The sequence below is a fragment of the Schistocerca gregaria genome, chromosome 2 (assembly GCF_023897955.1).
Source record: "Schistocerca gregaria isolate iqSchGreg1 chromosome 2, iqSchGreg1.2, whole genome shotgun sequence".
NCBI classification, from domain to species: Eukaryota; Metazoa; Arthropoda; class Insecta; order Orthoptera; family Acrididae; genus Schistocerca; species Schistocerca gregaria.
In genome coordinates this window covers 509,246,192-509,270,806 of record NC_064921.1, presented here as the reverse complement: position 1 = coordinate 509,270,806, position 24,615 = coordinate 509,246,192, and the positions used below count along the sequence as shown (strand labels likewise).

At 38.9% G+C, this 24,615-nt stretch overlaps 1 protein-coding gene across 3 annotated transcripts in view; it reads left to right on the top strand.

Annotated features, from left to right (window-relative positions):
* LOC126329083 (CTP synthase) overlaps positions 1–24,615 on the top strand; it is an 88,830-nt gene that overhangs the window by 42,044 nt on the left and 22,171 nt on the right. For all 3 annotated transcript variants that reach the window (XM_049996114.1, XM_049996122.1, XM_049996125.1), the window contains exons 7-9: positions 1,587–1,719; positions 3,604–3,692; positions 13,445–13,582. In XM_049996114.1, coding sequence (XP_049852071.1) covers positions 1,587–1,719; positions 3,604–3,692; positions 13,445–13,582 — 360 coding nt within the window. The remainder of the gene's footprint in view (positions 1–1,586; positions 1,720–3,603; positions 3,693–13,444; positions 13,583–24,615) is intronic.

Here is a 24,615-nt window from a genome sequence, read left to right as displayed (position 1 = left end):
TATTGACTAACAGAAGAGGAGAAATAAAACTGTATTAAAGCACTTCTGGATACAGCACAGAGCCATGTCTGCTTAGTTGAGAATACTCAGGGTCTAAATTCTTCTGGAAAATGTGGAATTATTGGAAATTAAATTTTACGTGGAAAAATCGAGGACATCACAAGGAACTTCAGGAATTTAAAAAAATCTCACGGAATTGCGCATTTTTAACCTTGTATTAAAATTGACTTTTATGTTGAGTTTTATAAATCACAAACTTTAAAATACTTCATATTTTAAAGTTTGTTAATTATATGAATAATATTCAGTGTAAGTTATTGGTTGAAGTACATTGGTTAATCCCTTAATTACCCCCCCCCCCCCCCCTCTCTCTCTCTCTCTCTCTCTCTCTCTCTCTCTCTCTCTCTCTCTCTCTCTCTCTCTCTCTCCAAATTGTGTTCCAAAAAATAATATGTTTTTATTATTGGAAAATCCTATAATGAATGACAACATAACATAAAAACATATAAAACTGCTTTTAAAGCTCAAAATAATGAGCTACAATAATTTTGAAATCCAATAATAAAATCCCGAGTGTACTTGACTAAAATATCCTGAAACTTGAAATCATTTTTTAGTTTGTGTGTAGCTGTGAAGTCTAACAATCCATTTCACAAGTTTCCTGCGAACATAAATCTTGAAGGAGCTGGCTGGAGCACAATGGATGTATTTATCTCGTGCCACTGGTGATAACTTGTCACTCGTCTGACAGTCAGTCATCACTTTCTCTCTAATGAAGTAACATCATACTCTTCTTCATTTTCTGAGCTGCTAATTTCAGTATCAAACTCAGGATCATTATAGTAATTGTCTTTACAAAGCACTGCCTAAACAGCAATATAGGAGAGAGTCAGAAAGTGTGTGTTTTTTGTTTAGTTTACAAAGCTGCACACAGTAAATATGATATCTGTTGGGAACCACCTCAACCAAAACACCACAGCCAAGCCACAAATCTCGTACCAGGTACTATCTAGTGGTCGAACAGGTAACTATCAATGATAAAAAACAGTATCCCACTTATATCCATTTCAAGTTTCCTGAGTATACTAAGGATTTTAAACTTGAGTCAAAATAATAAAAACAAGATAACACAGGGTTTTATATTAAATGTTTAAACTACAGCTTGTGGCTAGGATGCGTCAACTGAAAGGAAAGAAATGTCATTATTGCTGTATGCTGTCCACACCTGCTGACTATTAATTTGTCATTATCTTCTGACACCATCTTCCTCCCCCACACCTGGAATTCTTAGGGATTTTTCTTTTTTTCTGGTTTGAGTAGCCACACTGATACTTGTTAACACACACTTTTAGTTCATGGCAACTAATTTAAGTTGCAAGGGAGGTGATCAATACTAGAGTGATAAAGTACACCTTGAAAGATCAAAGCTGTTGGTAGCATTATCTGGATATATACAAAAAATAATACATTTTGTGGGCAGAAAATTTTGTGTCAAATCTTTAGCTTTTGATAGGTATCTTATCCCAGGATGATACAGAATCATCTTAAAGACTTATAATCAGACAATAAATCTTATTAACTTACAGGGTAGACACACTCCGTAAAGATGTAACTATTGCTCTTGTTGGCAAATACACGAAGTTGGAGGACTCATATGCATCAGTAACTAAGGCCCTACAGCATGCAGCTGTTTGTGCTGGATATCATCTCAGAGTGAAAGTAAGTAAATTTTTGAAAATGAAATTTGTATGTAAGACTTTGGTATGAGAAAGCAACATTAAAATTTTGAATTTGACGGGAGAAAATATAATATTTCACAGTTGCTTGAGTGAATTTAGTCTGTAAGGGCAAATGAAACTGCTGAGAAAGGAATGAGTTAAAACCGTATTTGTCTTGAAGATTTTGCCCTTTGGAAACTAAATTTACTGGGGAACAAAGAAACTTGTTAGAAAATTTATGGAATCAAATGCTAAATGATTAGTCATGTATAGAATATGTAATATGTAGTTACAGTAAAAAGTCGAATTACAGGGATGTTATTTAAACACTTGCAGGAGAGTGGTGACTTGTTATTGTGTAATATCCTGAAGTGAGGGGTCAAAAATATTTTTGAGGCTGGACTGAAGAAAAAAAAAATGGTTGTGTGGTGTAACAAGATCAATGAAATATGTGCGCTAGTAATAGATGAGTTTGAAGAAACCAGTTAGAACAAGGCAGTGGCAGTAAGAAAATTGGCAGAAAGCATAGAATTAACTAAGAATGATCAGTAATTAGCACTGAAAATAAATGAAGCGCTGTGGAAAGAGAATGACCTGAGGACATAGAATTATTGCCGAGTACATTGCCTATATCTAAGTAGAAATTAAAAAAAAAAAAATCTCTAATAGTATTTATGTACGGTTAAAAAGTAAACACACAGTTTAGTTCCATTACATAATGCATTTAATTGGGGATATAGTTTCACAATAGATATTCTGTTATTACTCTTGTGTAATAGTTTCTAAACTTCATCAAATTCCTGGCAAACATTGTTATTTTAAGGAGATGGTGATGTACATCTTTTAAATGTGTTTGAATAATCACAATTTGACTATATATCTGTATATGTCACTTTCTTGAAACTACAAATTTCATACAAACAGCACCCCATTGTCAAATATCCGTATGCTATGAAAAAGACTGTAATTCGGCACAGTGAGCACATATAACATCAATAGCATAACCTGTTCTTACAGAATAGGCTTGACACTTCTTGTGATACAAGAGACTCATCTTTATGCTACATCCTGTTAACAAGTTGCATGATACAGAGTACTTTAGTGCTGTGCACAATTTTGATATGGATAATATTCTTATTAACATTGAGGAAGATGCAAAAGGTGATAAGTGGATGCATGTCCTGTAATTACTGTCTTTGTCCATTAATACAGGTAAATGTGACAAATGTTTTGTGGGTAATGATTATTGTTTTAGGTTTGTGATCATTGTGCATAATTATGGTCTTTTTGTGGCTTACAGATACCAGAGGATGGTCTGTCGTTTGACTGAAAATAGTAGTTTTGATGATATGCCATAATGCCAAATAATGATTTTTCAAAAACAATATTAAACTTCCCTGCCCCATAAGAGTGTGTGTCACATGACGTCAGAATTTACTCTCATCTACCTGAGCTTTACTGAAACTGTGGATAAAAAGAAGAGTACAATAGAGGATTATATCACTAAGATTTTGTTGGCTGTAAGCCGTATTAAACTTTTCAAAATGTGACTCATTACATATATTGTTCATAATGGCCAAGAGCTTATATGCGTGTAACATAATCCAGTTTTGTAAATGGTGTTTTGGTTAATTTTGGACTTAATTAACATTGTAAATAAATATTACCCTTCATTTACCATTCATGCATTTTAATGAACTGCTGAAGGAAGGAAATGAATGAAAGTGAAGTTGAATGCTTGTACCTGTGCTTTCGTAAATTTGTCATCATCATATCACCATCAGTTATTGACATAAAACATGACAATATAAAAAAGTAGAAAATTGTAATTGCATTAATTTCTCTTTAAAGCATGAGAATCATATTTTTGCAACTTCTTTTTCAGTACATTGAAGCAGCAAATTTAGAAGAAGCTACTAAAGCCAGTGAGCCAGCAAAGTATCATGAATCGTGGCACCAATTGTGTGAGAGCGAGTAAGTCCTTGCCTTAAAGAACAGTACGGAACAGCATTAAGTATATAGTAAAATTACTGGAATGTGCCGTTTATTGGTAGTTTTGTGGTCTGTTAATTGAGACAGTATTATTTAATTTTAAAAGATTGTTTCACATTGAATAATTGTTCTAATAATCTGAGTATATATTGTTGCAAACAATATTTGGGAGGATGGGGCAGGGGATACTGAACTTCAGATTACCTTTATCAGGAGCATGTGAAGGGTTTCCTTGTAACTACCCAGGCATAAGGAAAAGTGAACTTTAATTTTCAGCTTAGGAATTTAGTGCATGTAATGTTAGTACTCTGTCCAGTCATATTAATGTAACCACCTGTCAAAAGCCTGAATAACCACTTTTTGCTGCATGGGCTGCTGTGAGACATGCAAGAAGAGTGTCAGTGAGGTTCTGGAAGGTAGTGACAGGGTTGTAATGCCATGCTGACGCCAGTGTCGTGGCCATTTGCACCTGGTTTCTCAGGTGGTCCATGGCGCAATGGCATTTTCGAGGGGGTCCCACAGATTCCCAATTGGTTTTAAATGTGGACAGTATGGTAAACTCATGCTGGTACTCTTCCAACCACGTGCATACGCTGTGAGCATTTTGCATTGTCCTGCTGGTAGATGCCATTGTGTTGAGGAAGCACAAACTGCATGTGGAGGTGGACATGATCCCCGAAGATAGGTTCATTCATGTGTTGATCCATTGTACCTTTGAGAATGATGAGATCACTCATATAATGCCACAAAAACATGATGCCCAGATCATAACACTCTCTCCTCTGACCTGAACCCTTCTGACAATTGTTGCAGTGTGTTTGCTTCCAGATGTTTCATGCCAGACATGCCAACTGTCATCTTTCTGATGGGGCATAAAGTGTGATTAATCTGAAAAGGCCACCTACCACCCATCAGTGGATGTCAAGTTACGGCTTTGACATGCAAATTCTAGGCTCTGTTGCTGATGAACGGCAGTCGGTAAGGGTGCGTGAACCAGGTGCCTGCAGCAGATGCCAATATGCAGCAACTGTTGCTGGATGTTTGTTGAAGAGACATTGTTGGTGGTCTCTTGGTTAATATGGGTGGTCAGTTGCTCAACTGGTGCATGTCTATTTGTCTATACACATTTTCACATCTATTGTTCACCTGTCATCTATTGCCTGTGATGCACAATAGTTGCCTTGGTAACGGTTTTTGGTAGTGCCATTTTGCCATGTACGGTATACTTTAACGACAGCAGCATGCAAACAGATTACAAACTTGGCTGTTTCAGAAATATTTCCAACTGTGGCCTGAAAACCAGTGGTTATGCCCTTCTGGACATCAGATAAATTGCTCCAGTTCTGCATTGTGACAATGACTGCAGTGTTCACCTCACCCCCACCTCCTTCTCCCTCCTCCCTCCTACCTAATCCCACACACACTTTATATACTCTCCAATGCTGCCGCTGCCACCTACCATCCGTGAGTGGTTGTTGAACGTTTACATCCAACATAGGTGACGGTTTCATTAATGTATCTGGACTGTTGGAGTATAGGTTTAGCATATCTTGTTATTTAATGTTTGTATGGATCTTTGCTAGTTGGGCAGAAAAAAGGTCTTATTTTATTTTTCAGTTTTTATGTTTATTTTTATGCATATGTATGTACTTTTTACAGAATAGTGAGGCAACTATAGTCTGATTAAAATTACTTGTTAGTTGACATTTCACACATTGAAGCTGGTTTACTCCAATCAGAGTGCTCATCGTCGTCCTCGAACTGTTCAACATAGCCAGACTGTGACAACAAATTGTCTGTTCACTTTCAGCTGGCCTATTTCATCAGACATGGTAACCACGCCAGTAACAACATAGGCACAATGGCTGTAACATTTCATACACAACCTAGCCAAACTGCTGGATCCTTCTGCACAATATGTGATTTGGTGTTCATATATTCAGTTATCATCATTACAGAGATCGGCGTACAGTAGATAAGCTTCACACAACATTGTGTGAGGCCAAATATTTTGAAGGTACCTAAATGTCATTGCAACTGGTTTCTCTTCCTATCATTCTTTTTTTCGTTTGGAGTATGTTTGTCGCCTGAAACTTGTAACAAAGGCCAACCAGAGTGCTTAGGCGTTTGTAGCACATGTAGCGAGCGGAGGATAACTAATGAAAGCTAGAAACTACAGTTCTCTCTTAGTACTGAAACTGACATTTTTGTGGCTCGAGTTTGCTGATAGTTAGTGAATGAAGTTAGTGTGAATAATGGTTCTGCAACAGGTTGTTGACTGTCAATTCCTGGATACACTGCACATCAGGAGGTGGTGGTTAGGCTAGGACACAAGTGTAAATTCAGGGCTACAAGACACGTCTGCCTCAATTCACTCGTTGGTCACTAAAAATCAGCTGTGAACAGAGCACCTAGCTTTACCCTCATAGCTGATTGCAGTGGCTTCAAACATTATTCCATATTGTATGTAACGGCACTTTAGCACTGACCCCACTGTATTTGAATATCACCTTTAACCAGGCAGCAGCTGATGTGGCAATATTGTAGTGGCAAGTGACAGATGTCAACTACCAAGTAGTGTTAATCAGATTACAGTAACTGTGTTCATGAATGGGTCTTGTATTGATTGTTCCCATTGTTGTTACCAATAATTCTATTACTGATTTCTCTAAGGCAAGAGGAAGTGCTGCCAAATTTGAATGGTAGGAAGAAGGCTGTGTGCTTGCCCACCTATGTTTTCAGTGCACATACATTAAAAGTTGAATTATTTCATATATTTCCACAGAACACAATTTATTTCAGTTGCCTGATTGGAAGTGTCTCCAAGAAGCTTTACAAAAATAATCTACCTGTTTGTCAAAGTATTTGGAGATGCCAACCACTATAAAAATTACATAAAAGACTGCTTAATTTATTTGATATTTCATGTCAGTAAAATAATTTAAGTGCTATGCCATTTTTGTTGAGCTGGGTTGGCACAGATTTTTAATTAAATTCAAATATACATCAGTATTATGCATAGGTTAAAGTTAGATAGAGTGGGAATTAGTGAAGTTTGGTGGCAGGAGGAACAAGACTTCTGGTCAGGTGACTACAAGGTTATAAACACAAAATCAAATAGGGGTAATGCAGGAGTAGGTTTAATAATGAATAGGTAAATAGGAATGCGGGTAAGCCACTACAAACAGCATAGTGAACACATTATTGTGGCCAAAATATATACGAAGCCCACACCTACTACAGTAGTACAAGTAGGTAAAAAGACGAGGGCCAGTAGAAATCCTTGGGTAACAGAAGAAATATTGAATTTAATTGATGAAAGGAGAAAATATAAAAATGCAGTAAATGAAGCAGGCAAAAAGGAACACAAACGTCTCAAAAATGAGATCGACAGGAAGTGCAAAATGGCTAAGCAGGGGTGGCTAGAGGACAAATGTAAGGATTTAGAGGCTTATCTCACTAGGGGTAAGATAGATACTGCCTACAGGAAAATTAAAGAGACCGTTGGAGAGAAGAGAACTACGTGTATGAATATCAAGAGCTCAGATGGCAACCCAGTTCTAAGCAAAGAAGGGAAGGCAGAAAGGTGGAAGGAGTATATAGAGGGTCTATACAAGGGCGATGTACTTGAGGACAATATTATGGAAATGGAAGAGGATGTAGATGAAGATGAAATAGGAGATGTTATTCAATCTGTATATTGAGCAAGCAGTAAAGGAAACAAAAGAAAAATTCGGAGTAGGTATTAAAATCCTTGGAGAAGAAATAAAAACTTTGAGGTTCGCCAATGACATTGTAATTCTGTCAGAGACAGCAAAGGACTTGGAACAGCAGTTGAATGGAATGGACAGTGTCTTGAAAGGAGGGTATAAGATGAACATCAACAAAAGCAAAACGAGGATAATGGAATGTAGTCGAATTAAGTCGGGTGATGCTGAGGGAATTAGATTAAGAAATGAGAGACTTAAAGTAGTAAATGAGTTTTGCTATTTAGGGAGCAAAATAACTGATGGTGGTCGAAGTAGAGAGGATATAAAATGTAGACTGGCAATGGCAAGGAAAGTGCTTCTGAAGAAGAGAAATTTGTTAACATCGAGTATAGATTAAAGTGTCAGTAAGTAATTTCTAACAGTATTTGTATGGTGTGTAGCCATGTATGGAAGTGAAACGTGGACGATAACTAGTTTGGACAAGAAGAGAATAGAAGCTTTTGAAATGTGGTGCTACAGAAGAATGCTGAAGATTAGATTGGTAGAGCAAGTAACTAATGAGGAAGTATTGAATAGGATTGGGGAGAAGAGAAGTTTGTGGCACAACTTTACCAGAAGAAGGGATTGTTTGGTAGGACATGGTCTGAGGCATCAAGGGATCACCAATTTAGTATTGGAGGGTAACGTGGAGGGTAAAAATCGTAGAGGGAGACAAAGAGATGAGTACACTAAGCAGATTCAGAAGGATGTAGGTTGCAATAGGTACTGGGAGATGAAGAAGCTTGCGCAGGATAGAGTAGCATGGAGAGCTGCATCAAACCAGTCTCAGGACTGAAGACCACAACAACAACTGTCAAAAAGTGTAAATTTAGAATTTCATAGAGCTTAAAAAGGCAGACATTTCATAATGATGAAAAACAGTATTGAAGACTAAACCATCCATAATTTTGTAATAAGGTTCCTGAAAGAACCAACTTTGAAAAATTTTTCTTTCAGTCCAGTGTTGGAAATTAATAATGGAAGGAGCTAAGGTAAGAACTCACTGTTTTGCTGAGGCTTTGAGTGATTGATTGGTACACAAACAAGACCAAAACTGTGGCTAAGCTTCCAGATACTTCCTTTCTGCCCCCCTCTCCCCACACAACCCGCACAACAATAAGATGGGACGGAAAGACAGAAAACGTGTGGAATAAGAGAGTGGGCTTAACTACCGAACTGTGGTATCTCAGTGAACGGCCAACTCCATCACTAGATGGGCAATCATCACGCTCTTCAGCACAGTTTGAACACACTGTGAACACAACATATTTCACTTGAGTGGCTATTTCACAACTCATATCATTTGCATCCTTGCCACAAACATCAGCTGTTCTGAATTACAGAGATGGGAAATATACTTGCAACCAAAAGGTATTGTTGTCTTATGGTGACATCTTTTCCCTCGTGCAATCTTTGAGTAGCAGTCAAATAGTGGCTAGCACGCCGAATGATTGTTGCAGCTGGAGTGCCAGATATAATAAAACGGTCTGGAAGTATACGAATAGTCAGAATGTTGAAGTGTTTGTATTTATATTGTGATAAAGAGCAAGTTATGTTATTACAAATAGTGTTTTGATGCAAGTGTAGCACATGAAGAATTATTTAATTCCTTCGAATGATTGGTATATTTTCTGACTTCGTGTTTATTATGCTGGTGTTTATTGTTCCCTCAACAATTAGAGCCTTAAAAGTGCTTGCCATGACCGGGCAGTTCTCAGTGAGGAACAAAGTTGGTAGGATAAACTGAGATAGTCGTTAAAATTGGCATCATACAAGTGCTGGAGGCATGTGCCTACAACAGGCGAGTGGATCCCCATTATCATGTGGAGGGGAAGGTGTTGCAGGCCACACAGCTGGAATGGGGCAGTGTTTAACAAATGGTGAACTGAATAAATGAATTGTTTTCACATGATTCAAACGATGGAAGAAACATGAGATTGTGATTGAGCAGCCTTCAGCATCAAAGGGGAGGAAACAACAACAACAACAGCAGAAGCAGTTAAAGATTACAAGAAGTAAGTTCATAGGAAACAAAATTGCAGTTTTACTAAGAAGTATTGGAATAAAACGTTTGATTGAAACTGTATTATTTGTGGTCTGTGAAATACAGGTGACGATCCAGAGTGAACTTTGTTCAGCTGTGTTAGAACTGCACTTTAGGTGTTTATTGAAATTGTTGAGGTGAACTATTTTGAAACTACTTATTGCGGCTGGAACAAGCAAAAAGTGCAGTGAACTCAGTTTTGAAGAATGGTGGCAGAAATTTTGGCAAGAATGGGAATGTAAAGAGAAGAAAGAGAAGGAAAGGCAGTGGATAAGAAAAGATTTATAAAATGAAAAGGCAGCATCGTAGGTAAGAAAAGAGGAAGAAACTTTAGAAGAGCAATGGAGAAAATTTAAAAAAGAATGTAGATCATTTTTATGGCCATCATCTCACGAATTGGGAAAAGAAAAGAGGATTTAGAAGCTGATGATTAAGTAGGAACTCTGAAATTGGTCTTTTTTTTTTCATAAGCCTGGGTCCAAACTGAAGCAACTACAGGTATGAGTGAAAAAATCGGAGTGAATACTGATCTAGGCAAAGTAAAGGCCAAAAAGAGAGAGAGAGAGAGAGAGAGAGAGAGAGAGAGAGAGAGAGAGAGAGAGAAATGTACAGCTAATGGATGAAAGTGTAGCTGAAATAAAAGGATAAAGGTATATTATGGAGAGTTTAGTAGCGCCATGTTTGTATGTTTTGCATATCAGAAGCAGATGGAATGACTGAACACCAAGTGGAGGTTAACTATAGGGAAGATGCCATGAAGACGTGGATGCCATGAAGACATGGAAGGGTGAAAGGGAGCAAATGATTACATCTAAAAAGAAACTGATAGAGAATACGGAAGCATTTATATGAAGTGCAGCAGGCAGATTCCATGTTTTTAGATTTCTAGAAAGTGTTTGACATGGTGCTCCACTGCAGACTGTTAATGAAGGTACAAGCATGTGGAATAGGTTCCCAGATATGTGAATGGCTCGAAAATTTCTTAAGTAATAGAACCTAGTATGTTGTTCTCGGTGGCGAGTGTTCATCAGACGAGATGATGGTGGTGTCTGGAGAGCTCAAAGGAAATATGATAAGACAACTTATTCTCTATGCACATAAGGACTGATCTTGTTCTCTATATACATAAATGAGCTGACAGATATGGTGAGCAGCAATCTGCCACTCTTGGCTGACGGTGCTGTTGTGTGTGGGAATTGAGTGGCTGTAGGGAGATTCTAGATAACTGCCATTATTTCTAATTGTTGTGAAGAACAGCAACTTTCTTTAAGTGTAGAAAAATGTAAGTTTGTGCAGATGAGTAAGAAAAACATTCTTATGTATGATGTTCAATTGCAGCATTGGTAGTGTGCTGCTTAATATTGTCACATCAGTGAAATGTGTAGTGTAATGTTACAAAACGATATGAAGTGGAAAGAGCAGGAAAGGCAGTAGTAGGGAAGATCATCAACTTTGGTTGGGAGAAATGATGGGCAAACGTACCAGTAACAAATCCAGCAGTGAACTGCTTTGATGTCTTCTTATAACCAGACATAGTGGAGGTCTTAAACACTTGAACAGTACTCAAGAATGTTTCTTATGTAAAGGAGACCGAGTGTAGAACACTAGTGCAACCCATTCTTGAGTATTGCTCAAGTGTTTAGGACACCCACAAGGTCAGATTACACAAAGACATCAAAGCATTTCACTGGCGGGCTGCTAGATTTGTTACTAGTAGGTTTGCTCATAATGCAACTGTTATGATGATGCTTCACGAACTCAAATCGAAATCCATGGAGAGAAAACCAACCTTCTTTTCGGAATACAGTATTAAGAAAATTTAAAGAACCAGCATTTGAAGCTGAGTGCAGAATGTTTCTGATGCAGCCAGTGTACATTTTGCGTAAGGACCATGAACATACGAGAAATTAGGGCTTCTGTGGAGGCATATAGAGTAATTTTTTCCTTGCTCCAGTTCCACACGGAATAAGAAAGTAAATTACTAGTAGTAGTGCAAGGTACCCTCTACCAAGCACCATACGATAGCTTGCTTAGTATGTGTGTTGAAATAGATATACTTCTGTATGGTAGAAGAAGACTGTGGGGAGCAGGTGCAAATAGATTATGCAACATTAAAGAAGAGGAAACTGTCCGGAATATCACAGAAAAGTTACCAAAACTGAAGCAAACTGACAAAAATACCATTAAAGGAAAGTGCACAGAGAAAGGGTACGGCGAAGAATGGAGGAGAAATCATGGATGAGACAGGAAAACCAAATGACACAGAGGACTCAAAACTGTTTTTAAATCATCATGTATGCCTGGAAAAAAGAGAGGAACGTATTTTACAGTGATTAATGGATTGGCAGAAAGGACAGACTGCGAGCCTCATTATGTTGTAGCAACAGCTAGAATACTGAATAGAGATGTGTTCATAAAGACTTTAAAAGTGTGCATGACCTTGTTATGAAAGGTCACTTGGGCCCAGTTTGTTTTACTTCAAGTTGACAACACATAAAAACCAACAAGATCCAGAGGGCACTGCAGAGGCACTCCCTTCCACTCAGCAGCGAACTCAGCCAAGTTCACAAGGCAACACTGTGCAGGTGCTGGGCCAGGCCTCCTGACTGACTGCAGAAGCCACAGGTGGGGTCAGCTGGGCACGTCTCTGCACATGTGGGGAATGCCGCTACCAACAGCTCTCAGGTCAAGCACAGCGAGTGGTAATGCCAAACTCCAACACGCGTGTCATGCCAACAGCTGCTATTTGTCAAGACTACATGGGCTACCTCATGAGTCCTGTGACCTGCCCATCTTGGTATCGTAACTGAAAAAGCCAAAATTATAAAAACATGAAATAAGAAGAACCAAAATCAAACAACAAAGAAAATGAGAGAGTATTAGCAAAATCATAAACCCTGAACAGGGTCTTGTTAGTACTATGCAATAAGAGCTGTCTGTGACCATGCTAGTGTAAAGTGCTTGTGAAATAAGTTAATTTATAGTACTTGTTTATGATTATAATTTTGTTATCTGCAGGAGGTAACCTTACCTTATGGTATATTATCTTTGCTTTGTTGTTATCTTGGAGTAGTAGTAGAGTAGTTGCTAGCTTTTTGAATGGTTATTGTGATTGGAGTGCAAACATATAATGGAATAATTTGCAAGTACACAGACAGCCGGAGTGCTAAAGGATTTGTATTTATGTTGTGAAAAAAAAAGGACAAGGTGCAGTGTAATAAATAGTGTTTTGATTACAGTTTCTGTGTGTGAAGAACTGTTTAATTCCTCCTGAAGATCTGCCTGTCTGTCTTTGTGCTTATCTGATAGATATTCACTCTTTCGCACTCTGATTACAGCCTTGTACAACACGTCCTTTGGCCCTCCAAACCTCCTGGCCTTAATCTCCCCTAGACCGATCCAGCTGCTAGCTCCATCCATGTTGCCAAGGCCCTTGCTTGATTCATTCTACACTTAAACCATCCTTCCGACAGTATCCCTCATCCTCTACCTAAGCACTCCCCTCATCATTGTGTGTGGTGTGCAATTCGCCCCCTCTGCCCCTGTGTCACAGGGAGTTTACTGGTGCTGCATTCCTTCCCCCGTGCATGAGCTGCCTCACTCTCTCCACTGTCAGCCATCCCTATCTTCAACCTTCCTTCCTGCCTCCTTCCCCTTGTTCCCACTCCACATGAAACCACATTTCATCATTTTCAGTCTTGTTTATATGCCTGAAAATCACTCCACATCTCATTTATAGAGTGAAGTTTTACCTTAGCTTCTTCCATTGCATATATTCATATAAGGACTCGCCATTACAATCTTTGGAATTAAAAAAATGTTCACTCTCATATTGACAGGTACGTAAACTCAGTGCATTTTGTTTCTGACATGTATCTTCCAATTTACAGTAATGATGTTAAAATTATAAGTTTGAAAAACTATCTGTGCATCATTTTCAGTGGTGTGATAGTGCCTGGAGGTTTTGGCAAACGTGGAATGGAAGGCAAGATTGCAGCATGTAAGTGGTGTCGTGAAAGTGCAAAACCTTTCCTTGGCATCTGCTTGGGCCTGCAGGCAGCAGTCATTGAATTTGCAAGGTACCATGTTTTTTTTCTTTCTTTGTTGTAATCTTTATTTATCTGTTTAGCATTCTCTTTTTAAGTATTCTCTTTGTGTTACGGAACATATACTACTTCCAATTTCTTGGAGAAGTACCCAAGACCTTTAGTATGCATTTAGTATCTTTTTCTTTTTGTGTACTGTTTAGGTTGGTACCTAGCAATATTCAAAGTACAGGGTGCCTGTAATTAAAGTTCCAGTTTCAAAACACCGTAGACAGAGAATCAATCCTCGCAATGAGGTCAAATTTTAATTACTAGCATATTATTGATGTAGGTGGAAATGCAATATTTAAAAAAAAAAAAAAAAAAAAAAAAAAACACTTACTAGTTGATGGCGGTGCTAGTGTCTTAATGTAAGTAGGTTTGGCTACAAATGGTATATGGCTATGGTTTGAGTTTCCACATTACACTAACTGTATTTTTCAGTGCGCCTGATATTACAATTTCTGCAGTCGGCAGCTGTGGCACTGTTGGTTTGGTAAGCCCATCCCATGTGGTTGTACCACGTCAGTTGGGAAAAATTGGTTTTTAATTATCCTCAAGCCAAAAAGTGCCTAAAAAGTAAAGTGACATAGGTCTTTAATTGTCCTGCTACCAAAAACTGCATAAAAGCAAAATGACATCGCTTTCTGATTGTTGAGAGACTGATGCAAGACATTTTCAACATGCTGTCCACCATTTTCTGCCAGAAGTTGAAATAGAGAAACATGTTCTACAACAGATCGGAGGGTTTCGGGGATCACATTCAGAATGCATTGCACAGAGCACATCTTCAGTTCAGCTGTGTTCGTAAGTGGAGGCATGAACACACATTTCAGACAGCCCCATAGCCAGAAGCCACACAGAATAAGATCAGGTTAACTGAATGACAAGGCTGTAGAGAAATGATGGCTGACAAGGCTGTAGAGAAATGATGGCTGATATTCTAACATTTCTGAAATGCCACTTCACTGGCTGTGCAATTTGTGGAGTAGTGCCATCTTGCATATAAATGATCCTACGCAGACATTGGCACTGTTGAAGAGAAGGAATGATGTTGGTGTGCATAAGACTCTCATAGTGTTAACTGGTTGTGGTACAGGTAACAGGACCCGCAGAACTGATCTATTCAAAACAGTACATCCCTATGAAAATCAGTGCAGTCAACTTGCACCAGACAGTCACCTTCGCAGAAGAAGTGGTACCGGTTGATGAGCTTGTGGATTTTCCATTGCCCATGTTCTAGAATTCTGCATGTTGACATGTTGGAGATGGAAATGGCCATTCATTGTCCATTTCCAAGTGAGCAAGAAATTCCAAAGTGAATGTTTTTTTTGCTGCCAGGTCAACAGAAAGCAACATCTGAAAATGGCTAATTTTGTGTGGATAGCAATGCAGGACATTCCATGCACAGAGCTCACCAGCATGTCCTATGTTCAGGCAATTCCCCATGCACTACATGTTTCCAAACTGCCGCACAAGCCCTCTTGCAATGCTGTGGCCACTTCCACAGACGTCAGATCAACTGCTTTAGTCCCTCTGCCACATTGCACTTCAAAAGAAGCTGTCTACAAATTTTGTTATTTTCTACAGACTATAAGACATCAGACAAATGCCTTTTTTCACACACTTGATGTCTGGAACTTCTACTGGGCCACTAGTGCACAGTCACTTCCCTTCTAAAAGAGCTTTAGAGTGTGTGTTGAATAATGTGCACAGTAGATGCAAAATCGGTAGGGCATGTGTGCAGAGGGCGGTAACAGTGAGATGGCAGGCAGGCGGTTTACGGGAAATGCTGAACACTGGAGGGAAAGTACCATTTTAAACTGAAGCCTATATTCAAATTTTTTGTAAATATTTGGTGGAACTCGTACACACGTATATTTACTTGATGACCATTCAAACGGATCCACAGTCACCTCTGCTTTGGCTCTTATCTAAAGTGAGTTCCGCTGAAAATATAACAACAATAGCTATTTATTTTTGCGTGCCTTGATAACCATTTATAACTTTCAGAGAAGTGTCGTGAGTCATGAATTTTGAGTACAACCTAGATTTCTCTTGTTGGCATGTTAGAATTTGCTACTTCTGCCAAAACACAGTGGAGTTTACACAGTGTCACCTCACTAATATGTTGATCAGAAGACAATTGCAAGAGAATTCTGAAACAGTGATGTATTAAGCTTATTAAGTGAGGACCTGAGGACAAGTAAGGTCAACAGCCGATGAAAAAGCGCATCCTCGGTACAAAAATAAATGTGTAATTCCTTCACGTATGTTGTTTCAAAACCCACAGCATTTCTCATTTCTCAACCTATTGATGACTCTTAAAACTACATTCTTTCATCAAAACAGTTTGTAGTTGGTGGAATAACAGAGTAGATAGTGAAGCTCCGCATAATAGCCATATGATTAAATACTCTTCTCTTTGCATGCTATCATTTGCCAAAATCGTGTTTCAGTATCTCATTTCATTCATGAAATATGAGGAATATTATGGATATTTCATTCTGGCTTTATTGCTGTTGCACATGGTCGCAAATGAGTGTGCTACATAAGACCAATTTTCTCGAGATTTAGGTTAGAGACCTCCACCTAAATCTAAAGAAAAATTCAGTATGTTAGCTAAATTTCATACACAGCAACATATTTTGTAATTTGCACCAAATGCAAAATCATAATGACTATGACCGAAGTGGTGGGGATGTCATTAAGAAGCGGACATATAAAGGTGCAAGTAATGCATATAGTTTCTGCTAAATCATTTGAGAAATATTACAGCGCGAGCACCTCGATTCTGTTGTCTCCGACTGGCCAAAAGTCTGCAGAACTATATCAGCCCCCCTTCTGAGCAAAAGAATTAACTTTCAAAGTGCTTTGGATGAAAATTGTTCACAGTGCATCGGCCACTGTATCCTGCACGGATTCTACCAGCTTCATGGGATCCTTCATGGAGACAGTCACATTGGACATCTCGGATGCTAACTGAGGAACACTCATGCACTGGGCATCTGTGGTGTGCATATTCTGAGGCATCATCTGTTGGTCAAATTTTCATTAAATTTGTTTTGTTACATGATATTTCCCCCTCTGTCAAATATATGATGTTCATATTTGGTGTCGTTCTGAGCTGTGGTTCTTTTTCTACAGTGTTTTGAAACTGGAACTCTAATTATGGACACCCTGTACCTTTTGGGTACAAGCATTAGTAAAGTTACTTTTTAGAGTATTGATGAAATCAGCATTTTCGTTTTAGAAAATGTAATGGAAAGATAAATTGGTGTATAGCTCATATAACTAAAATTAATTTCTCCGCTGAGATCACTGTATTAACTGCAAATATTTCTTTAGAATCAGAGGTACAGACTGTTGGATCGTTTAATGCATTTGATATGCTGTGTTTAGTTCAGCAAAACCAATAATGCAAATTTATTTTTAAAGTTATGGACACGTTTGCTTCATGAACACTCCTTTACCCAGCAACAAACTCAGACAATGAAATCCAGTAGAAAAGGCACAATGTAGATGTGCTGCTAAGGACTGTATGTAAATCCCTTCATGGAAAGATAAATGTGTTGCTTAATTTTCAGGATTCACAGAATAGAAATAAAGAATTTGATGGTGGGTAGCTTTATGTGAGAGTAACATATTTGAGATAGTTTAAACATATTTGCGCCTATGAATTCATAGAAAAGTATGGAAGTAACTTGACAAACAGGCTCCATCACTCTAGACTCTTGTACACCATTTCATTGGCTCATGCCATTGCCAGGCTATAAATCCAAAGCTCATATGTTCAATATTCAGTAATTCCTTGAATTTTAATCTGTCATTGATCACTTCTTTCTCTTCTGACGATGTTCGTCAAAGTGAACAGTATAAAGAATCATCATCGGCGTTCACATTAAATTGTAGCTTCCCATGTGACTGACTGGGTAAGCAAGAGTAAGGCAGAGGTGTACCATCTCAGAGAGGACCTTGCCCATTAAAACACTGTAGTGTTCAAACCAATCTTCAGTTCGACGACAGCTTTACTTTTTTTTTACAGCTCTGGAATGTTGTGGAATGGAGGTTTGTACTCTTGGATTGTCATCAGAGGAGTCTTTTTACGGTTTCTAAAGCAGTGCTTCATTCAGTACCAACCATAATGAGGAGAATCTGTACTGGATCATATGCTTTCATTCATTTATTTATTTATTTTAGTGGAAGGTTTCATTCGTTTCTACTTCAGAAGAGTAGCTACAAAAAATGTGTAGTATTTTTTCTTTTTTATGAGTTCTCCAAAATGTTCAAGAAATAGTACAGGAGGATGAATTTAAGAACAGTACAGAAAACATAGTATCCTACTTACCTTGTAGAGAAGAAATTGAGTCAGTGACAGGCACAATGAAAAAGAATGCTAATTTGTATAAGCTATTGGACAAAAAAGGAAAACAAACACGCACACAATTCAAATACACCAGGTCGGTGTCTTGGGCTCTGTGGGTCGTCTGCGACTGACATGAACAGTAAGGATACAATACGGCTTACTGTAGTGTTTCAGTGACTTTCATGATACTTCTAATTTCTGCACAGGTGTAAAAATCCGTATCAAGTCTGTCTGTCTACTTCACTTGCTGCTCGGCATTATAGCACACTCTGTTTTTCTCCTGGGCATCCAGGGACTGTGTGCGAGTCCATTCAGATGTGGGTGATAAGCAGTTAACGTCCTGTGAGATGTCACAAAGATTACTGCTGATGGAATGGCATTGCTTCACGTAAAATTGGTATCAAATGTACTGGAGACAATTGTGGCACTTATGTCACTGGCATTCCTTACAGTGGGTCATGTGGCCAGTGATACATGCTTCTGATTCTTTCTAGAGCCTTCACCAATCCTAAGTGATAAGATGTGGGAGCACCATGGTAATATTACAGGATAGCTGGCCATAGATGAGCTAGGATGGTGAGCTACCATTTCTGCCCCACTGGATCATAATTTCTTGTACGCTATGTTCTGTTTCTCCTTTGCTTCTTTCTTCCTCCCTTCTTCAAGGCTTCTATGGTTTTGCAGCAGTGCTCGATCTTCCCTCTGTTCAGCAGCAGTGTCATTAAGTGCAGCGATGAGATTTCATCCGTGCTGCTGTGTTCCAACAAAGCATTCCTCGAAAGGCAGTTGGCTTCTTGCAGTGGTATGCGCTTTTGTATACTATTGGGATTTTGTATTCCTTAAGTCTCAGTGCCATTCTTGCAAGTTGATCTGACCGATCCTTGATGCTAGACAGCTGGCCTAGAGAATGGTACTCCATCATAATGAACTGTATGCCAAATGAATACAGCCAAGACTTGTTGATGGCCTGGACAACTGCGAGGCACTCTTTCTCTATTGTAGAACAGTTCATCTTGGTGTTGGAGAGTACTCTGGAGGCAGAAGCTGTTATCTTTCCGGGACCTTCCTGAATCTGCACAACTGTACATATCCCATAAATGCTAGCATTCATGTGAAGTTCTTTCTCATCATTCTTGTCATACAGTGTGACTGAAGATGATGATACACCTCTTTAAGGGCAAGGAAAGATGTTCCTTGAATGAATCCCTGCAGTAATTATTGGAAGGGACATGGCGTGGTATAGAAGTCCTGTATGAATAGCCATTGGTACAGGTACATTCTGAGAAGAATTCTCAGATCATAGATATGCTGAGGAGTCGGTGTATGTGTGATGCCCTTATTTTCTTTTTCTCAGTGTGTATTTCCATCATTCTCAGATCATAGATACGCTGAGGAGTCGGTGTATGTGTGATGCCCTTATTTTCTTTTTATCAGTGTGTACATGGACCTTGCCGTTGGTGGGGAGGCTTGCGTGCCTCAGCGATACAGATAGCCATACCGCAGGTGCAACCACAACGGAGGGGTATCTGTTGAGAGGCCAGAAAAATGCATGGTTCCTGAAGAGGGACAGCAGCCTTTTCAGTAGTTGCAGGGGCAACAGTCTGGATGATTGACTGATCTGGCCTTGTAACACTAACCAAAACAGCCTCGCTGTGCTGGTACTGCAAACGGTTGAAAGCAAGGGGGAAACTACAGCCGTTAATTTTCCTGAGGGCATGCAGCTTTACTGTTTGGTTAATAATGATGGCGTCCTCTTGGGTAAAATATTCCTGAGGTAAAATAGTCCCCCATTCGGATCTCCGGGCGGGGACTACTCAGGAGGACGTCGTCATCAGGAGAAAGAAAACTGGCGTTCTACGGATCGGAGCGTGGAATGTCAGATCCCTTAATCGGGCAGGTAGGTTAGAAAATTTAAAAAGGGAAATGGGTAGGTTAGAGTTAGATATAGCGGGAATTAGTGAAGTTCGGTGGCAGGAGGAACAAGACATTTGGCCAGGCGAATACAGGGTTATAAATACAAGGACAAATAGGGGTAATGCAGGAGTAGGTTTAATAATGAATAAAAAAAATAGGAATGCGGGTAAGCTACTACCAACAGCATAGTGAACGCATTATTGTGGCCAAGATAGACACGAAGCCCACGCCAGCTGCAATAGTACAAGTTTATGTGTCAACTAGCTCTGCAGATGACTAAGAAATTGAAGAAATGATGAAATAAAAGAAATTATTCAGATTGTGAAGGGAGACGAAAATTTAATAGTCATGGGTGACTGGAATTCGGCATTAGGAAACGGAAGAGAAAGAAATGTAGTAGGTAAATATGGATTGGGGCTAAGAAATGAAAGAGGAAGCCGCCTGGTAGAATTTTGCACCACTTAACACTTGGTTCAAGAATCATGAAAGAAGGTTGTATACATGGAAGAACCCTGGAGATACTAAAAGGTTTCTGATAGATTATATAATGGTAAGACAGAGATTTAGGAGCCAGGTTTTAAATTGTAAGACATTTCCAGGGGCAGATGTGGACTCTGACCACAATCTATTGGTTATGAACCGTAGATTAAAACTGAAGAAACTGCAAAAAGGTGGGAATTTAAGGAGATGGGGCCTGAATAAACTGAACGAACCAGAGGTTGTACAGAGTTTCAGGGAGAGCATAAGGGGACAATTGACAGGAATGGGGGAAAGAAATACAGTAGAAGAAGAATGGGTTGCTTTGAGAGATGAAGTAGTGAAAATAGCAGAGGATCAAGTAGGTAAAAAGATGAGGGCTAGTAGAAATCCTTGGATAACAGAAGAAATATTGAATTTAATTGATGAAAGGAGAAAATATAAAAATGCATTAAATGAAGCAGGCAAAAAGGAATACAAACGTCTCAAAAACGAGATCGACAGGAAGTGCAAAACGGCTAAGCAGGGATGGCTAGAGGACAAATGTAAGGATGTAGAGGGTTATCTCACTAGGGGTAAGATAGATACAGCCTACAGAAAAATTAAAGAGACCTTTGGAGATAAGAGAACCACAATATCAAGAGCTCAGATGGAAACCCAGTTCTACACAAAGAAGGGAAAGCAGAAAGGTGGAAGGAGTATATAGAGGGTCTATATAAGGGCGATGTACTTCAGGACAATATTATGGAAATGGAAGAGGATGTAGATGAATATGAAATGGGAGATACAATACAGCGTGAAGAGTTTGATAGAGCACTGAAAGACCTGAATTGAAAAAAGGCCCCCGGAGTAGACAACATTCCATTAGAACTACTGACGACCTTGGGAGAGCCAGTCCTGACAAAACTCTACCATCTGGTGAGCAAGATGTATGAGACAGGCGAAATACCCTCAGACTTCAAGAAGAATATAATAATTCCAATCGCAAAGAAAGCAAGTGTTGACAGATGTGAAAATTACCGAACTATCAGTTTAATAAGTCACAGCTGCAAAATACTAACACGAATTCTTTACAGATGAATGGAAAAACTAGTAGAAGCCGATCTTAGGGAAGATCAGTTTGGATTCCGTAGAAATATTGGAACACGAGAGGCAATACTCACCCTATGACTTATCTTAGAAGAAAGATTAAGGAAAGGTAAACCTACGTTGCCAGCATTTGTATACCTAGAGAAAGCTTTTGACAATGTTGACTGGAATACTCCCTATCAAATTCTGAAGGTGTCAGGGGTAAAATACAGGCAGCGAAAGGCTATTTACAATTTGTTTAGAAACCAAATGGCAGTTATAAGAGTTGAGGGGCATGAAAGGGAAGCAGTGGTTGGGAAGGAAGTGAGACAGGGTTGTAGCCTCTCCCCGATGTTATTCAATCTTTATATTGAGCAAGCAGTAAAGGAAACAAAAGAAAAATTCGGAGTAGGTATTTAAATCCGTGGAGAAGAAATAAAAACTTTGAGGTTCGCCGGTGACATTGTAATTCTGTCAGAGACAGCGAAGGACTTGGAAGAGCAGTTGAACGGAATGGATAGTGTCTTGAAACGAGGATATGAGATGAACATCAACAAAAGCAAAACGAGGATAATGGAATGTAGTCGAATTAAGTCGGGTGATGCTGAGGGAATTAGATTAGGAAATGAGACACTTAAAGTAGTAAAGGAGTTTTGCTATTTGGGGAGCAAAATAACTGATGATGGTCTAAGTAGGGAGGATATCAAATGTAGACTGGCAATAGCCGGGAACGCATTTCTGAAGAAGAGAAATTTGTTAACATCAAGTATAGATTAAAGTGTCAGGAAGTTATTTCTAAAAGTATTTGTATGGAGTGTAGCCATGTATGGAAGTGAAACATGGACAATAAATAGTTTGGACAAGAAGAGAATAGAAGCTTTCGAAATGTGGTGTTACAGAAGAATGCTGAAGATTGGATGGGTAGAGCAAGTAACTAATGAGGAAGTATTGAATACAGTTGGGGAGAAGAGGAGGTTGTGGCACAACTTGACTAGAAGAAGGGATTGGTTGGTAGGACATGTTCTGAGGCATCAAGGGATCACCAATTTAGTATTGGAGCGCAGCGTAGAGGGTAAAAATTGTAGAGGGAGACCAAGAGATGAATACACCAAGCAGATTCAGAAGGATGTAGGTTGTAGTAGGTACTGGGAGATGAACAAGCTTGCACAGGATAGAGTAGCATGGAGAGCTGCATCAAACCAGTCTCAGGACTGAAGACCACAACAACAACATTCCATCACCATTAACTAGGTGCCCAAAGGTTTTATTTCTTGGTTGACAAAGAGTCATTTTTTGGATTGAGGCAGAAACCTGCACTTTGAACACACTTAAACATGGTTGTCAGGCAATTTAAATGGTCTTCAAATGTCTGCAAAGACACTTCTATCATTTAAGGTGTTGAATCAGTGTCACATCCCAGCTCAGACTCTATCACCAGCTTTGGGTGAAGGTGTGGCCTGCATGGCACAATCAGAACATTGGCAACAATGCAAGCTGAAGTCTTAGCACAGGTGATTTAGGAACAGAGAGGAGAAACTGTTGGCTTTGTCAAAAGTGAATAAAGGTATAAACAGTTGAGATTCAGTGTAACAACAGTCTGTTTTCCAATTTCGAGGTATGTCTTACAGTGGATGTGAATTTTTCCGCATCAACAATTACACTGTAACACTCTATATGTTAGTTCTTTCCAGCAACTGCTGGTTCCTGAATTCTACGTTTTGGACAGGTGTGTACACACACACACACACACACACACACACACACACACACACACACACACACACACACACACAGATATATCCATCCGCACATACACAGACACAAGCAGACATTTGTAAAGGCAAAGAGTTTGCGCAGAGATGTCAGTCGAGGCGGAAGTACAGAGGCAAAGAAGTTGTTGAAAGACAGGTGAGGTATGAGCGGCGGCAACTTGAAATTAGCAGATGTTGAGGCCTGGCGGATATCGAGAAGAGAGGATTTCAAGTTGCCGCCGCTCATACCTCACCTGTCCTTCAACAACTTCTTTGCCTCTGTACTTCCGCCTCGACTGACATCTCTCCCCAAACTCTTCGCCTTTACAAATGTCTGTTTGTGTCTGTGTATGTGCGGATGGATATATCTAAGGTAAGTCTTTCCGCTCTGGGATTGGAATGACTCCTTACCCTCTCCCTTAAAACCCACATCCTTTCGTCTTTCCCTCTCCTTCCCTCTTTCCTGAAGAAGCAGCCGTTGGTTGCGAAAGCTTGAATTTTGTGTGTATGTTTGTGTGTCTATCGACCTGCCAGCGCTTTTGTTTGGTAAGTCACATCATCTTTGTTTTTAGATATGTTAAATAATTTAGTTAGATGTGAATGTGTTGAGGTGAACTTCTTTAGTCAGAAAATTTCCATTTTATCTTTTCCATGGGCTTTACAATTGTGAGTAGAATTAATTGCTTGGGTGACTTTATGTAGCAAAATTATCACTTCAGGCATTTGTGGTATCATCTTGTATGTGTTTGTGTTGAACGTTTGGTTTTGTTTCCTTCTATTTTCACTTTTTTTGTATCTTCTAAGTCGTTTGGCCAATGCTTGTAATTTCTGCTTCTTTTCATCTAATTGCTCTGTCGCTTCTTGTTGTGAGATTTTACCTAACCTTTTTCATTTTTTCTGACATTTCATTTCTTATAAATTGTGTTAGCTGTCTGATGTATTTTCTCAGTTTTTCTATTCTGTGTTGCCATGCTGGTTTTGTGGGTTTCTTCTGTGTGTTGGTTGGTTCTGATCTCTGCCTAGTGTGTGTATTTAGTTTAGTGAGTGCTCCTATATAAACCAGTAGTTATAACTCTTCCATAGTTGTGTTTTCATTTATTTTGTTGTGTATGAATGTTTTGATAGTTTTTATTGTTGTTTCGACTTGTGGGTTATTTGGCGGTCTATGCAAGAATGGTCTAATGTCTGTATTTGTGTCTTTGTATTCTGTGTTTGTCAGCTGAAATTTTTCTTCTTCTTCTTCATATTATTATTATTATTATTATTATTATTATTTCGTCATCATCATTATTACTTGCTTTTTAAATTTTAAGTTAAACAGAGCAAAAATGAAATTTAGAAAATAGTGTGTACAAATTGCGAGATTCTGCTATCTTTATACATATTCTTTATTAAAATGTATTTTAAATTGGCCAGTTGTTGTTACATAATATTCAAATTGCAGCTTCACT